Source organism: Podarcis melisellensis (genome assembly GCF_964234715.1).
Source record: "Podarcis melisellensis genome assembly, chromosome: 3".
Taxonomy (NCBI): domain Eukaryota; kingdom Metazoa; phylum Chordata; class Lepidosauria; order Squamata; family Lacertidae; genus Podarcis; species Podarcis melisellensis.
In genome coordinates, this window is record NC_138530.1 from 118,445,600 (window position 1) to 118,463,771 (window position 18,172).

An 18,172-nucleotide genomic window follows, 5' to 3' on the forward strand; every position below is an offset into this window, starting at 1 on the left:
CACTTCCAGATGCTGGTGTACAAAAACCTTTCACAGAAAGAAATGTTTTCTTTCATAAATTTGAAGGGAGGAACCTTGGGTAAAGCAGAGAGGAAAACAAGGGCTCCATACTGTGACCTGACTTCCTGCTGCTTTTGCGGAACTGTTCATTTTTTCCAATACAAAATGTAACATACAAGAAAACAATATCCTGAAACACAGCATTAACTATGTCAATGTTTTGGTATCAAAAAAGAGTACCTTGGAGTATTTTATAAAGTACTTAAAACTGATGTGGTCTCACTGACTTGAAACCCGGCTCTTGCTAATGTTCTCCATGGCAAGAATTTTGCATTTAAAGAAAACAGAATTTCCTGAAGACTTTTCTCCATCTATAAATTATGTAAATTACATATGAATTCATTTCCAGCATTCAAACCAAAAATATTGAACAGCATAGACTGTTAAGACAGGCTGTGTTACACTGCTTTGTTTGGCCCAGTTTTAACAAATACATAACATCCAAGTTTGTGTTAGGCTTATCATATGTCTGTGTAAAGTAAGCCTTACACACTTTAATATGCTTGGTAATATTTAATCAGAAAGAATGAGTTAATATTATTTTATTCATACTAAACAATGTTCTTTAGGAATTGATTCATTTGCTTTGTTGGGAATCTTCTTCTTTCTCAAAGAAATCATCCAACTGTGAAATGCAACAGTTCACAGAACTCAGATACAACAAGTGGTGTTGCTCCATTATCCAGCGTCCGTCTCCTCAGCTCCCTCCTGCCTGAAGTAGCTTCCAACGTCCAGACAAGAATCCAGCTGGATTCTACCTCTCCCTTGCAATAGTCTAGTTCAACCAGACATGCACAGAGAACTAGACATGCACAGAAAACCAACATGCACAGTTCAAGACAGGGAAATACAGCACACCTTAACAGAAAACATTGGGCCATTTTTGGATTGCAAGGGAAGGATCTGAACAGTCTCTTGGGTTTGTTTGGTTTCAGCTGCTTATAGAGTGTACAGTATCATTTCAGTGCTGAACCAAGTCTTTGCAACTATGGTAAGCATATTAATATTGCACCTGTCACTGCCTACCAAGATCAGTGTTGCAATATTGGCCATTGATAAAGGAGACATGACCTAAAATGAATCACTCCTCCAGCCTCCAAGGGAGTGTTCCATGTAAGCAGAATGCCTCATCTGGCGGCCTAAGAGAGAGCAGTGGGAAGCAAAGGGCACTTGAGCTTTTCCAATTCCCTTATATGGATTATATAAGCATATTGATATGGCTGCCAAGAACTTATGAGAGAGAGAAGAAATAGAAGAAGGAAGTGGCACCCAGCCAAAAGGAAATCCAACCTTAGCTAGCAGCAAGCCGAGACTGCAACTTCTGGGTAAGGAAGTGTTCAAGAAACAAGGGCTAAAAATTGGCCACAGGTAGAGTAAGTGGACAGCTACATCTCCAGTGGCTTAACAATATGTGGAGCACTGGGTTATTCACCGCAAGTGGAGTAAAGGTGGCAGGGGGAAGAAAAAGGAGAAAAATCTTAGTATGTTCCTTAATATCCATGAGGGAAATAGAACTTACGTTTTCATGGTGCTACTGGAAACATTTAAATCAGTGTTTGGGATAAAATCATGGCCATGTCAAATTATATTAGTGTCTTACCGTAGCAATTTGCACTCTACATTTAAATGAAAAAACTTTGTACTAGGGAACTTCTGGTTTACAATATTTATGGTTTTAAATACTTAAATGTAGTAAGAAATATTTATGTTCTTATTTATATGCCAGGTAAAACCATAGTCACCATCTTCCAAGAATGAAAGTCCTTCATAAAACTAATACTATGGCAACATCTTAGTCACAATATCAGTTCTCTTGACCTAAGCCTTCAGACACTGTTGAACGTACTCCAGGAAAACCAGAAAAAACTGTCCAGAGGAATGGCCATTAACAAAAGCATAGGCACCAAATTGGAACAGGAAGAAATAATGAAGGACTGCATTCTATCTCCTTATGTGAGCATTGAACTGGGTCTCTAACTCCCACCTGCTACAAACTTTATGTACATCACCCACTACTTAATATGGGCACATGCAAATCCCCACATATACAAATCAATGATGTATTAAAATTATCCCTGACAATCATGATCATATTTCTGATTTGAAACCATAAAACCAAGAAGAGCAGTTACATTGAATTCAAGGGCACGCTGCTGGAGAGAATAATTAGAAAAGCGACATCTTTTCTAATTTATGCTGTTACTGACAATTTCCATCAAGAGCAGATGAAGCCAAAAGCTGGACTAGGCAGTTACTGTTAGCAAAATTAAGCAGCAGAGGGTGGGCAATGAAGTATTAAGTGATTAAATCAATGCAGAAAAAGTTTCAACGCGATTTAATTACAAAATATTAACAGTGGAGGGGCTTTGACTATTTCTAATGTTTTGAAATGGGTGAAGTGGCATTTGTCTATCTGACTATTATTGGTTTGTGGTAACACAAAGGTGGGGTCTCTGCTGAATTATGGGAGATCCAATCAATATTGGAATTCTGCTAACTCTTGAAGACACCTGGTTAGACAAGCATTGCCTGGATCTCCAGACTTGAATCACCTGCTTATATTGTTGCTTTAACTGTTTCAACTGTTTCCAGCTATCATGGTGTTGTAACGGGCTTGTTCATTGCATATTTTAATTAGCAATGTTTTTAATGTCGTTGTTATGTATTTTAATTATGGATAACTGTATTTTTATAAATGGGTTTATTTTTGTTACTGTGTTGTTTTATTTGTTTGTGGACAGCCTTGATGTTTCTTCTTGAAATGAAGGGCAGTATATGCACTGTGTTGCTGTTGTTGTTAATGCTGCTGCAGTGGAGAAATGCACACAATGGCATTCAGCAAAACAAATAACACTAAGTATGATTAAGTCCCAGCCTCTATTTAAATTAGTTTTTGTGTCCTTTTGCTTTGGGGGTGTGTGTGTGGGCTGCGTGATTTCTGTTCTCATCCTGAGGTAAAGTTCTTAACCCAAGGTAATATTTCTGGGTTAGCGGAGTCTGTAACCTGAAGCGTATGTAACCCAAGGTGCCACTGTATATGAATGCCACTGATGCACACACACTATATTCCTCCCCAACTGCAGCGAACAAATGCAGCGAACCACCAACTACTTTTTAAATTTCACAGCTTGTTATAGCTGCAGCTACTCACCAAAGCTATCGAGCTGCTATGTAAAACTTTCTAAACTCTGCAATGCACATTTGCTGGCATCCAAGCAATTTACCTTGCTAAATTGTTATATTGGACATTTGTTTTAAGCAGAAATGGAACCGAATACATAGTGATGGTAGAATATTTAACACACAGTTTTTGTTTTTGTTTTTGCTAATTCTCAAGATAGTTGGGAACTTACCCCATGAGCCTAGATTTGCCACACACACAAAAAGAAAACTATGCTGAACTTTATATAAAGTTACCTGAACACGATTATAGCCAAGTGAAGGGTGCTTTAAACTGCTTTCCACATGACATTTGTAAGCACTTGTATCTCCTTTATTTTGATGTCCGTGGAGAAAATAACCTGAAGTGGATAGGCAATGCTCATGACCAGCTGCGCTTAATGCCCTTAAGCTTAAGCTCTGCTAAATGCCAAGTGGTGGTCATACAGGGTGCAATGTCCCTTTGCTTTCTTATTCTGTGTTACATCCACATTAAAGTGATAGGAAATTTTAACTTGGGCAAATAGCCAATGGAGAAAATAGTTACAACTGCGTAAGACTACATATTTCTTTTAAAAGCGTTTCCATCCCATAGCATCAAGTTATCCCCAGTAGAGAATGCCAACTTATTTTTCATTTAGAAGCTTATTTTTCACGTAGTTAGGGACACTTTTTGGCATGCTGCCAGGGCAACTTCAGCTGAGGTGCTCAGTAATCTCTCAGAAACTCACAGCTTGTCATATTTTAATGCTTCAGCATAAAACAACACTGTCTTTGGAATGACCATATTGTCAACACAAGCAGATTAATTTTAAATCAGCAGCATACTGTAGATGAGGGAAAATGGGACAAACACCCCCCCGAACTGCAAACTTTGCAGTCGTAAACCCCTTTAAAGAGATAGGTTAAAATAGTAATTCAGAATCAGGACCGCAAATCCTCAGGAATGGGGATAAGTTATTTTAAGCATTAGCTAACTTAGGTGACCCTATTACTTTTTTCAGAGGGTGCAGCTGGTGATTCAGTGTGTGGCGGGGGGGAGGGGACTTCTCTCAGGGCCAGATCCAGAAACCCCAAACGCAGGGGAAGTACTTCCCCAAGAAGAGCCTGTGGAACCAAGGATGCTGTCTTGCCCTCTGCAGCCCCAGAGGACTCCATCTTCCAAAGCCAGCCTGACCTCCGTGAAATGAGGAGGCAGCTTTTAGTGAAGGTGGACTAGCAGTTAATACAAAGCTGCCGCCCCTATTCAAGGCTCAGTCTAGGAGCACCTACTGCTGAAGCAACGTCTTAGTATCTTATCATTGTATATTTCTTTATCCCCCACCTCTTTCCCTGGCAGACTCAAGGTGGCTTGCAGATAAAAATAAGAGCCGCTACCACCAAGAAGACCCTGTCTCACCTTTCCACCAAGTGTGCCTGTGACGGAGGTGGGACTGAGAGAATGGCCTCCCCCAAAGATCTCAGGACCTGGGCAGGTATGCATGAGGGAATACAGTGGTACCTCAGGTTAAGTACTTAATTGGTTCCAGAGGTCCGTTCTTAACCTGAAACTGTTCTTAACCTGAAGCACCACTTTAGCTAATGGGGCCTCCCGCTGCACAATTTCTGTTCTCATCCTGAAGCAAAGTTCTTAACCCAAGGTACTAATTCTGGGTTAGCGGAGTCTGTAACCTGAAGCGTGTGTAACCTGAAGCATCTGTAGCCCAAGGTACCACTGTATGGTCTTTCCAACAGCTAAGATCTAAGCATATAGAGCTTTATAAGTAATTAGCAGCCCTTTGAACTGTGCCCAGGAACAGACTGGCAGCCAGTGGAGCTGCTCTAGCAAAGGAGTCGTCTGCTCGCTTATAGCCAGCTTCGGTCAACAATCTGGCTGCAGCTCTTTGAGCCAGCTGAAGTTTCTGAGCACTTTCCAAAGGAGCCCCACGCAGAGTGTTACAGTAATCCAAACGGGATGTAAATAAGGTGTGTGTCCCTATGCCCAAATCAGGCATCTCCAGGAACGGGAGCAGCTGGTACACTAGCTTTAACTCTGCAAATGCACTCCTGGCCACCAGAAACTGGGCATCAATGTCCAGGGCTAACCAGCAACTGGAAGGACCTTTCACAATAAGCTCCCTTTTTGCCCCAACCTTGCAATCCCTTCTGGCCAAAGGTCAGTGCTGTACCCTCTACTGAAATGAATGCAGACGTCCACAGGTACAAGAGCCCCAAGCGTGCATCTGGAGCAGTACAATGACAGGACCATTGTTTTGGTGAACTTCATTTATGCTTAGAATATCCTGATCAGTTCACATCCCACACCAAACTTGAGATTTCAGTACAATGAGATTTCAGGTCTCAGGCTCAGCTATTCCTCTTCACATACACCCTCCCAATGGGATCGGCTTAGGCAGCCATAACCATCTATAAATGGTGAGCAGCTTGGGGGGTCGAGCATATTGCCCCACAGCCCACTGTGGGTTTTTCTTAGGTTAGAACTTAACCAGAAGGTGGAGGCTCCATAAAAGCCAGTCTCTCTGAATATGTCACATCAGAAATGAATTCTCTGTTAGAGACAAAATCTGGCACACAACTTTCTTCGGAGCATTCAGTCTTCACAATACTGCAGTACCTATAATTTAAAATAACTATACACTCAAACTTTGTAGCAACTCTGAACATTCAAACAAACAAAAAGAATAATTTATAATTAAAAGGGAATAATATTTAAAAGGGGGAAAAACTTTGTTGTCTTTCCAAAAACAGACAGAAAATGCTGTTTTATTTCCCCAAAGAATTATGCCATTTTATAAAGAAAAATTATGGTTGCCACAAATTGCTCTCAACAATTCCAAAGCTTCTTCAGCTGACCACTTGAAAATCAAAGTGCTTTAACATTATAAATATAGCTTCTTATGACTCTGTTATTACATACTGTGTATGGGGAAAGGGGTCCAATCTTGTGGCCATAGCGCCGAATGGCCTCTCTGATGTGGGAAGGCTGGATGGCATCACTCTGAGCCTCTGCACCACAAGCGGCAGAACTCTGTAAGAGAAAAACACATTCAGCGAGGCTAAATCAAAAACATGTAACAAGCACACACAGTCCATTAATTAAGATAATAAACCTTTACAAAAGGGGCTGCTCTCCCTTTCCTCTCTGTCCCCCACCCCACTTTTTGAGTATGGTTGCCACATACGTTGTATGAAAATACAACCAAAACACCTATTCGCAAATCAAAGGGGACTTTTAAATGATTGTTTCCTATAAGATAAAGGAAAAACTGTATGTGTTCTTCTACCAAGTGCTTTAGTGCCTAAGAGCATCAGGGAACGACAGCTTGCTGCAAACTTCTGGCAGGTTGTCTCAGCTGGTGCAAGACACTGCAAAAATGCTTAGAACAGCTACTAGGGGCCAAACAGCAACCTCCAACCCCGTCTTCCTTCTTTACTCCATTGTCAACAGAATCAGCTGATTCAATTCTCCATGCCAGAGAAGAAAGATGTAGGAGTCCTTATTCCAGTAGGTTTAGTCCCAGCATATGAGCTCTGCTGCCTCCTGTGATAACTAAGATCAGAATTCTTTATGACAGGAAATCAGAAATGGATTCCTTATGTACCATCACCAGTCCTAGCTAAATTATTTTAACTTTCCTTGAGATCTTTTTTGGCCTTAGTAAGACCTCCCCCCATCTGCCTAATTCCCCCCTCCCCCAAATGAAATTCTGTGGAAACTCTGGGGATTTTAACTGCAGTATTAGTGAGCTTCTCAAAATAATCAGGAAGTGTAGTTTCACCTGAGTGCTTAAAACTATATTTGCCAAACTAGAAATGGCCAGCTCCAATTTCCACGTTAGTCACAGATCTTGACCTATGACAGATCCTGGGTCCTGCCAGTTGATGGGTCACATGCTTTGTGATAACCACTTTCCATTGCGAAACTTAAAAAATTGAATTCTCCTAATGTTCTGGCAGTGGTCAATGACTAATTGAGATCTAATTTGCACTCTCTGTGGTCAGGTATGTTTGCTCACAAATGTGAACACTGCCAAAGAAAGTAATAGCTTGTATTATGTACCTGTTGTGCCAAGGTTGTGTTTGTGTGTGTATCTCCTGCTCAAAGGCTGGTAAAATTCCACCAGAGGAGATTCCTAACGTTTGTTCAGCAATGTTTGCACTTTGACACGTCACTTATCTTTAATTCTGTATATACCGTTTCATTTTAAAGCAGCATTTCTCACCAGATTTGAAAGTCTAACAAATCTTTTTTAACAATTCATGATTATTAAGATCCCCAATACTGTTATCACAAATGATAAATAACATTTGGAGGAGTGGTTAATGATAAGAAAGGTAGCTTTATGAAATAAGTGTAGAACTAGAGGGGATCATGATCTAGTCCAGGGGTCTGCAACCTTTAAGACAAAAAGAGCCACTTGGACCCGTTTCCGAAGGAAAAAAAAACTGGGAGCTGCAAAACTCGTCATTATAAAAATAACTTTTTTGTCACTTTTTAAAATTATTTCTTTGTTTGATCCCTCAGAATTACTCCTCCTCATAGAAATAAACGTTAAATTAACAAGTTACCTTTTTGTGTGTGTATGTGTTCTTCACTCTCCTTCAAAACAGTGACCAGCGTACATGCCCCCTTTCAATGCAGTGACCATAGCACATGCCCCTTACAATGTAGCGGGCGGGCGGGTGGGAAGGTGACGTTGGGAGGGAGCGTGACTAACGCACGCACCGCCCCCATGCGACGTCACAGCCAGTACAGCGCCCGCCACAGTGGGGCGTGTCGGGGCACACAATGCGCCTCCTCCCCTTGCTAGTATCCGCCCCGGAGCCGCGGCAAAGGTGCAAAAGAGCCACATGCGGCTCCAGAGCCGCGGGTTGCAGACCCCTGATCTAGTCCAAGCCCCTGCAATGCAGGAATCGTTTTGCCCAAGCTGGGGCTTAAACCCAGGACCCTGAAATTAAGAGTCTCATGCTCCACTGACTGGCCCCGAGACATTATCACCTCTCTTCAAGGGAAAAGGGCTCCTACCGCCAGCTTCCATAAAATCAAAACAATGTCTAATTTTTTGGGGGGGGGGGCACCTATTATGAACAAAACAGATAAAAATCTTAGTGATAAATATAGGACAAAACCAAACTAGAATGGGCTTAATATTTAAAAATTAGGTTCCGGCGCAGACGCCAAGGCAAACAGCTGTGTCCGTGGTAGCGGATGCCAGCTGTGCAGTAATTAAAGATAATCTGGGAGTGATTATCCTTGCAAGCCCCCTCTCCCCCGGTCAGGGGAGGAGAGCTTTCCCTTGTGATTCGTCCGATAACTTTCTCTCGCTCTGATGGAACGCGGGGGCAGGGACGCGGAGGGTATAGCACTGCACGTATTGGAAACTCCCCAAGGTGGTCACCATGAGCGGAGGTATCTCTGTTTCTTATAAGATGCATCTGAATTTGGACATAAGAAGCAGACATGTTTCGGGAGAGGAAGAAAGATAACCTGCGAAATGAATCTGCCACTGAGTGCCAAGGTTTTGAACTGGAGAGGACTCTCATCATTGCAATTGGAGTACTATGTAAGTGAAGGAAGGCCCTGTTTTTTCATTACATTATTTTCTGCTGTGTTACATATCAGCAAACCTTCACCGAAAAAGGATCAATTATTAATGGAGTGGGATTATTAATGGATTACAGCTATGTATGGAATGCAGGAGAACTTAACACATGGTTTTATCTATGGAATACCAGAAATAAGAGACTGTGTGGAATTTTGTGATGACTTGTACATTGCCAATTAAAGAGAGTGCAATTGGATCTATTATGATTTTGATAAGATGCCAGCTCGTTAAAAGCAAGGAGATAAAAGAAGCCGGACCCTGGATAGCTTTCGGTTTCAAAGCAAGATGGAGGAGCTGTGGTGTACTTTCAAATCACCTCTCAAAGAATTGGCAAGGGTGAAGAAAGATGACTGATTCCAACATGAAGAAAAGAAGAAGGAAAATAAATATTTTTTTAAAAATACCATTTTGAACAGATAATTAACATTATAAGTCTACATTAAAAGACAACAGCAACATTTCTAAATGTCTCTAATCTACAGTATGGTATACTTATAATTGCAATATTCACTCCTCCGTTAGCAGTAACGAAACACCTGTCCTTGCAAACTCACTTTCTTCCTCTTTCGCTGCTTGGCTTTTGAGGAGTCTTGCCCAATGCTGCCATTGCCCAGGGATCCAGATGGAGTCTTCCCAAGGTGCTGTGGGCCTGCAGCTGGAGGGGTGGGCGTTGGTGGGGGGGTGCTTTCAGGAGAGTCTGGACTGGTCTTCAGACTTGTTGCTTGCCCCAAAGCATGCATCTAAATAGACCAACAGCAGTTAAAACTGAGTTAATTGACTATTACCATTGTTCTCTGAATATAGTCACAGGCAGTGCAAGCACAAACCAGAAAATTTCCAGAGCTCTAGTTTAGAATCTGGGGCACACCAGGTAAGTGAATGACATTTATTTGTATAATTAAACAAAATTTCTAGATGGCTTAACCAAATATTTAAAAAATCAAAACTGTTTGCATAAAATAGTGTGATTATTTATGAAAAAAGTACTGATAAATCAACAAGCAGACATAATAAAAATATTTAAAATATATGTAATATATTCCTCCTCTTGATCTGTTGTAAGGAGGAAGGATGGGCAGGAGCCAATCTCTCTCCATGGACCCTCTTATGAGCAAGCATGCCAGCATGATTCTTTATGGGCATCACACATACAAGAAGCAGCACAATAACCCACTAGGACACAAAGGAGCAAATGCAAGCGAAATTGTACTCATTCTCCTAGAAGGGAGAGGATTGGGTCGAGAAAGACCCACAAGCACCACTGAAAGAATGGCCCTGTGCTGATATGCCAAGTTCATCTTTGGTCTTATATTTACCTCAGCAGAACTATGATACTGAATGAAAGTGGCAGATATTGCATGGCTGAAAGGGTCCCCGGCTTTGGGAGTCATGTCCTGCTTGACGAGAAGGGCCAGGTCCACCAGCTGAGGAAAAAATGGAAGAGCCATTTGTTGGCTACTTTATTAACAAAGATATGCACCGTAAAGTTTAGGTCTCAACTTCATTCTGAAAAATATCACAGCCATTATGTAGCATGTGCTTGGACAGGTCTGGATCTTTGCCTTTCACATAATAATAATAATAATAATAATAATAATAATAATAATAATAATAATTATTATTATTATTATTATTATTATTATTATTTATACCCCGCACATCTGGCTAGGCTTCCCCAGCCACTCTGGGCGGCCTCCAGAAAAATATTAAAATACTGTGATATATCAAACATTAAAAACTTCCCTAAACAGGGCTGCCTTCAGATGTCTTCTAAAAGTCTGGTAGTTCTTGTTCTCTTTGACATCTGGTGGGAGGGCGTTCCGCAGGGAGGGTGCCACTACTGAGAAGGTCCTCTGCCTGGTTCCCTGTAACTTGGCTTCTCGTAGTGAGGGAACCGCCAGAAGGCCCTCGGTGCTGGACCTCAGTGTCCGAGCAGAACGATGTGGGTGGAGATGCTCCTTCAGATATACTGGATATACATGCAGAGTTTTCCAACCGATCTTGCACATTGTGTTGCATTAGTCTATAGCATCATTTTACACTCCACAGCATGCACGCGCGCGCGCGCACACACACACATACACGTACCTTGGGTTAAGAACTTAATTCGTTCTGGAAGTCCATTCTTAACTTGAAACTGTTCTTAACCTGAGGTACCACTTTAGCTAATGGGGCCTCCTGCTGCTGCCGGAGCACAATTTCTGTTCTCATCTTGAAGCAAAGTTCTTAACACAAGGTACTATTTCTGGGTTAGCGGAGTCTGTAACCTGAAGCGTCTGTAACCCGAGGTACCACTGTGTGTGTGTGTGTGTGTGTGTGCATGAAAAGGGAAGGGCATTCCCCACCGCAAATTCTCTGATCCATGTAGTGCACTCATTTACCTGTGCGACAGTCTCATAAGCTAAATAAGCCAAAATTTCCATGGCAACAGCATTGGGTTTTATTTCCATGCTGCTACAGTCCAGCCAGTCCCGGAACTTGGAAGCCTTCTTGGCTGGGCAGATAAAACACAAAAGAGGTGCAATGTTAATGTTGACTCCTATTTCACTATTCATAAACGGCAAGAGATGATAACCCTTTGGCATAAGGAACAGAAGTTGCCATTCTGGATCCTGAACACAGTGGCTGTGATCTAGGAGAACCAGAATGTGATTAGGCATTAATTACCAATGAACATGTCTGCTTCTTCCAGGAAGCTCCTAGTTGGCATGCTGACTGAAGCTCATTAATATTAAGGCCACATGAACATCCAGATGTAGCACCAACTCCAGCAGCACCCAGGAGCACTGAACATGCACAAACTGAGAGCTGCCTGTATGGAATGACATTAAGGAGTGTTCTGTGTTGTGTTATGATGTCAGACCAAAGTCCATGTGCACTGAACCCAGCCTTCAATTGCACCTCCGAGTAGGTATCCTTATGTCCATATGGTACTTCTCAGGTTAGCAGGTTTAAATAGGATTATTAAAATATAGCCATTATTCTTGTTTGCCCTCTGTGTATGAATAATAATACAGTACTGTGTCCCACCCCCTCAATGCATCTCAAGTTCAAGGGTTTTCAATGATACTATTTTGCATATTGAAGATTCATATTGGTGTGGTCTCAAATATATAATTATTTGGTGCAAGCTGTGAGCGCATCACAACCTTCTCAGATGTTGACATTACTTTAATATGTAAAAATTGTCAGCACAAATATTTACAGATGTCATGCAATGGTCTAAAAACTAAGCTCACAAAAAGGCACTGAAATAGTAACTACACTACTTACAAGACCAGCTTCTCCACTGTTTGACATTTAGAGGGCGCAATCTTGGATGTGTCATTTATTTTTCACATTGTGATCCATAAGCAAATTCCTCATTTCTCCAAATGTAATGCTTGCTATGGGACACCATTGTGCTTTCCTAATGCAATGCCATGTGCTCTTCTGTCGTGCTTTTCAGTGCAGTCTCTTTATCTCCAACTTGCAACTTGTAAGCATCATCTGCTTCTAAAGTGCTCTTTTTTTATATAACGAAGCTGACTGTAATTGTGTCCCACAAATCTTTGTAATGGGTTGTTTCTTAAGTTTGTTACAGTTCTAATGCTTTCATTATGTTATTTGGCACAACAGCAGGATGCACTGATGATTTTTGCAATTTAAAACAAGCACAGAAAGAAGCTTACAAATATTAATTTAGAAAACATGTTGGGCAGAAATGGAAACTAAGTTGGTATTTTTCGCTCTATAAGACGCACCAGACCACAAGATGCACCTAGTTTTTGGAGGAGGAAAACAAGAAAAAAATATTCTGAATCTCAGAAGCCAGAACAGCAAGAAGGATCACTGTGCAGTGAAAGCAGCGATCCCTCTTGCTGTTCTGGCTTCTGGGATAGCTGCGCAGCCTGCATTCGCTCCATAAGACGCACACATATTTCCCCTTACTTTTTAGGAGGGAAAAAGTGAGTTTTATAGAGCAAAAAATATGGTAATTTAGTTAACATTAGCTAACTTCAAATAACTACTAACTGATGATCAAGTACTTTTCTCATCAACTGCAGCTGAACTTTCTTACCTTGTGTGACAGACCTCACTAATGAGGTGCAGACCATTACTCTGAAAAATATAAAGTTCTTAATATTTTCCTCAAATAAGTTTCATCCAGGTCAGGGGTCAAGCAGGCAGTTGACATGTTTTGCCTCTCACAGAAACATTGTACAAGTAATTTTTTAGAGTGAACCTTAAGCTACACCACAATCTCATTAGAACTATCCTCCATTGCTAATGATCCTACTGAACTGCGATCCAGCTTTCTCTTTCCCTGCTTGAAATTCTAGTGTGACAGCAGTTGTACCCAATAGGTGGAATGTTTTCTATTTTATTTTTATTTATTAAATTTGTATTCTGCCCTCAAGACACTTCACAGAATAAAAATACAATATAAAAATACATAATAAAACAAGAACACAAATAAAACAAAGCAATGTTCATATATTATCATTTATTTAAAATGCTTTTTAAAGGAGGAAACCTGCTCCAAAGTGGTGGTGGTTTCTTGATAATGTAGGGGGGGCTAGTCAGTCAATAACATGTGACGCCAGCTTCCATGTGAAATGTTCAGAACCATTTTTTCCCAGGGCTCAACTCCATAGAGAACCAAGTACATTTATAATGAATGTGGGGGGGGGGGGAGGCCTCCAAAGTGGCTTCACTGCTCAGAAAATATGATATGTGTATTCATCCTTAATTTGCACAGAATGATGCTGAGACCCAATGAGCATGACCAGTGCTCTGAAATCAGCAGAGCCCTCTGCAACACCCTGGGCTTCCAGAACAGACGTTTGGGGTGCTTCAACAGAGAAACAGATTTGGAAAGGAAGATAAACTGTTTAGAAAATGCTAAGATAAGGGGGATGATCTCTTTCCATAATAGAAAAGAATACCGTTTAGACATCTCATTTTCTGTGCTCAAAGCTTTCTCTTGTTCCAGAATGGTTCGAGACAATTCACTTGGCTTGTTTGCATTTCTGAACACATTTCGGAGACAGTGGAGAACAACCACCAAGTCTATGCTACCTAGTCCAACATTCCATTGCCAGAGTGGTCTGTCAGATGACTATGGGAAGCTCACAGGCATGACATGATCACTGTATCATTCTCCTACTCCTGTTCCGAAGCAGCTGGTATTCACAGCCATGCTGTCCTTAATCCCTCTTATCTCATGGCTACTAGCTTCTCTTATGTTTGTTCTGCAGTCTTGGTGAGGGTCCCTCCCAACTCTACAAGCCTATGATTCTATAAACATTTTTTTGGGGGGTACATCATTTGACTGGACAACTGCATTACAAGATTCAGAGAAGTGTGAATTTTCAAAGCTTTTTGAAAATCCAAGTACACAATAACTGCCAACCCACATGAATAGTTGCAAGCTTATTGACACTCTCAAAGAACTCTAAAAGGTTAGTGGGACAAGGCTTAACTGTTTAATGCAACAATGCTACCACCAAGTTATCCAGAACAGATGTTAAACTTGGAGAACTATGGGCCTCCAAAGCCTTAACAGGGTTCCTAATTTGGCCACGAAGCTGGTTCCCCAAACCACAGCCACCTGCCTTATACCTGACATCACACAGGGTAGCAGATGTGTGGCAGGTAGAAGGGTTTGCAAACACCTCCTAGCAGCTGATAGGCAGTACCTCCCAAACTATCTTTGCCCATGTGGTTTGATATCAAACTGTGCAGGCAAAGGAAGTGGGGTTTACAGGGACCACTGTATGGGGGGGGGGTAGCAACCCCCTATACCTTTGCCCACATGGTTTGACTTCAAACCACCCAGGCAAAGGGAATCACTTCACCTGACGTCATGGTGATGCCATGGTCTCTGCTCTCAATTCTTAGCTCCTGGATATGATGAAACAACTTCCTACATCTCAGATCTAACTAGGCCTGGGCAATGTATCAAGACATCGTCCAGGACTGGTTTGATGGCCAGAGCATGAAGGCACCTTCACCCAGCAGTGGGTGGGGCTTGCCTGTGCCTTACCTTCCTTCTGTGCTGCCTCCTTCCTCCCTGCGTCGAGTGCTGGCAGCCGCAGGAGCAGCAGCAGTTTCACCCTGGTGCCACCTGGGGCCAGGGCTGGTGCTGCTTGTTCCTCCCCTCTGCACGTCGCCGGGTGCTGTCAGTGGAGGGAGCGGCAGGGCTTTCACCCCAGTGCCTCGCAGGGCTGGGGGCGAAGGATGCTCCTTCCTTTTCAACATTATGATGCTACACCACAATGTTGGAAAGCTGCTATCGCCCAGCCCTGGATCCTCCCATCCACATTGCCACATGCCACATGTGCCACATGCAAAACCTCCTGCAGAGGATCCATGCCATGAGAAGGATGTTTGGAGTGCATTCTCCCTCTTGCAACTCAGAAATAAAATTAAGGGGGTGTTGCATACTTTATCTGTCTGATTACAATACATTGTAAAATTACAGTCTGGAACAGCATAATTATTATGGCATAACACTTACAAAAGCTTAGTTGACGACTTTCACAGAATTCTGCATATTGTGCAGAGTCCATCATTCGTGCTTGTCTTTCTGCCCTCTGCAAAACAATATAAGCGACACTTGTTATTCATAGACCAAATGCATAGCATCACAAAACCCTTCCAACTGTAGGCCTGAAAGCAACTCTCAACACTAAATTAGTACTACTAATTTCTCAATGTTTCTTAATGTTTGATGTTTTACATAATTTGTTGGAAGCCACCCAGAGTAGCTGGGGCAATCTAGACAGATGAGTGGCTGGCAAGCAAGCAAGCAAGCAAGCAAACAAACAAAAGTTGATGATATTGAACATTCTGACAATTCATCAAAGCTCCATACTCATCAATGCATCAATTCATCAAAGCTCCATGCTCATCAATGCATCAATTCATCAAAGCTCCATGCTCATCAATGCATATTGCATTGCTGTCCTCACTGGAAATTATTACATATGACATATATCCCCTGACTTTGCTCTTTATCCTTTATTGCATTAACTGCACAGCAGATATTATGATACTGGTTTTAAAACATCTGAAATCAGAGGCCTCTTCATTGGGCCAGCTTGTAATCCAGGTTGTTCTCTTTACGTTACTCATTTATTTGCTGCCTGTGCAAATTGACAAGACAAAACTTCTCATCTTCTCATCTGCTTGAAGGCAGAGGGCCTTCTCGGTGGTGGCGCCCACCCTGTGGAACACCCTCCCATCAGAAATCAAGGAAATAAACTATCTGACTTTTAGAAGACATCTGAAGGCAGCCTTGTTTATGGAAGTTTTTAATGTCTGGTGTTTTACAATTTTTTATATGTACTGTAAGCCGCTCAGAGTGGCGGGGGAAACCCAGCCAGATGGGCGGGGTATAAACATTATTAATTATTATTTGCTTAGGCTCTTCATCTGCTCTATTCTCATTATTCAACATAAAAGGCAATGCTCCTTGCCTAAATTATGTGCAACTGACCCTGAAATTCTGAACACATTTACACTGAAGGAAATGCTGGTGATTTAAAATGGACCTTACTCCTATGTTTCCTTAGCACATCTATATGGGAACTTTGCCTGTAAGTGGGAAACATTTTAACACAAAAGATTTGGGAAACTTCTAGTGCCATTTCCCTTCTTTTTGTTCTCATTTTCCTCAGCATCATTAGCCCTTATTGCTGATTAATGCAACTGGCTATCAGAGCTAATGAAACAGTTGGTTGGCAGAACACTGACCACTGGATTAATTGCCGATATCTGGGTAAATTTTGTCAAGGACAGTGATGAAAGGAGGACAAAATCATGCTGAGAACAGCATCAAAACACTCCAAGAAATTGCCACATGCATTTTTTTGAAAACGAAAGCAAGTAACTTCAGTGGAGCCAAAACTGGAACACACTTGACTCACAGCAACACAAATAGATAATTAACACTTATGAACCTGACAGAACATGCATAAATCCAGAAAGGAGAAAGTAGTAATTATTAATTTTTCTTAATTTAGCTTGTAAGCATAGAAGCAACAGTTTATATTTAGTCCTCTAGTTTTAGAACCGTGGTACGTTTGGAAGAAATCTTGATGACGTATCATCTACCACTGACAGTATCCTGCATATTCAAGCAACTCGAGATTAACCTAAGTTAAAAGTGGATTTATCCTCCTCCTCCATGGCTTGCAACACAAATGCCTAACAAAGAAATACTGCGTGCCAGAATAGCAATGGAAATCTATCTTGTGATGTGAAGATTTATCCCAGAAGAAAACAGAATACTTTTTTGTGGTACCTGGTCTAACCAATGGAATCACAGGTTTGAACACACATATGAAGATACAAAAGAACCACAAGCAATAAATTCTATTGCATATATTTGAATTAATTAATTCTGAAATTGAGCAGGAAAGCACAAGCTCCACTCATTACTTATGTGTGGGGTGAGAAAAGGTGCAAGCCAGGACAATCGGCAGAAACTTCCTCTCAAAGCTCCAAAACTTTATGGGGCTTCACAGAGACCACAAAGAATATATTTTACACAAACCAGCTCCTAGTTAAGTAAAGAAGATCTGCCTCCAATGAAAAGAAAAAATGAAAACGGTACCATACAGCAGTTAAATATCACAGAGTTGAACATTCTGTTCCAAATCCTAGCTGTCTTAAAACTTATCTCAGGACTTTCATTATAAAATGTAACCAACCTGCTCTTCTTAAATCCACTTTTTGCTTAAGTGGAAACCAAAGAAAAAGACGGCAGTAGGGCATGAACCATTTTAAAGATTAGACACACTTTGGGTCTTGTGCTGAAGCTAACAAAACCTTTTTATGACAGATTGATGGATGTTGTGATAAAACTGCAGATTTGACAATAAAGAGCAGATATACAGAGAATTCTTTGTTATCTTACTTATCCCTGCATTATGAAGCAGACTGTTCTTTCTGTCCTATCCATTAGTTTGAATGAGTATGTAAGACATAGAAGCCTTTGAAGTCATGCAGCTGGTTTATGCATGTACGTTGTCCGGAATCTTCCAATGTAACGAGAAGGCAGGCCAAGATCTCAACCTAAAAGGGCGTCAGGAGGAAGGTGGAGCACAAAAGCCTCTTTTCTCTCCCCTTCTACCTGAAGTATCTTTTTCCTCTGTGGAAGTCCTCGATGAGAGGAATGGGGAACCTGGCCGAAATGTGCCCTTGGCGTGGTGATGCTTCTTGCTTGGCTGGACGGAGAACAGAGAGGGTTGGATGACTCTGCGTAAAAAGAAGCCTCCTGTGCAAAGGTGACATTTGCATCAATTGCTTTGATCACTTTTGCCTCTGGTCCCACCTGCCACTGCCATCCGGCCCCCAGG

At 41.5% G+C, this 18,172-nt stretch overlaps 1 protein-coding gene and 1 long non-coding RNA gene across 4 annotated transcripts in view; one reads left to right on the forward strand and one right to left on the reverse strand.

The window, feature by feature from the left end:
* SUPT3H (SPT3 homolog, SAGA and STAGA complex component) overlaps positions 1–18,172 on the reverse strand; it is a gene marked incomplete at its 5' end in the record, with an annotated part of 218,928 nt that overhangs the window by 27,486 nt on the left and 173,270 nt on the right. For both annotated transcript variants that reach the window (XM_081906472.1, XM_081906471.1), the window contains 5 exons: positions 6,137–6,247; positions 9,380–9,565; positions 10,142–10,249; positions 11,207–11,319; positions 15,328–15,403. In XM_081906472.1, coding sequence (XP_081762598.1) covers positions 6,137–6,247; positions 9,380–9,565; positions 10,142–10,249; positions 11,207–11,319; positions 15,328–15,403 — 594 coding nt within the window. The remainder of the gene's footprint in view (positions 1–6,136; positions 6,248–9,379; positions 9,566–10,141; positions 10,250–11,206; positions 11,320–15,327; positions 15,404–18,172) is intronic.
* Positions 534–9,210, forward strand: LOC309367319. Of its 2 annotated transcripts, none has more exons than XR_014167033.1 (3): positions 534–1,393; positions 4,566–4,694; positions 8,650–9,210. It is a non-coding gene; the product is annotated as an uncharacterized lncRNA (long non-coding RNA). The 2 variants fall into 2 exon arrangements; XR_014167034.1 differs by having other exon boundaries at positions 534–1,385; positions 4,559–4,694.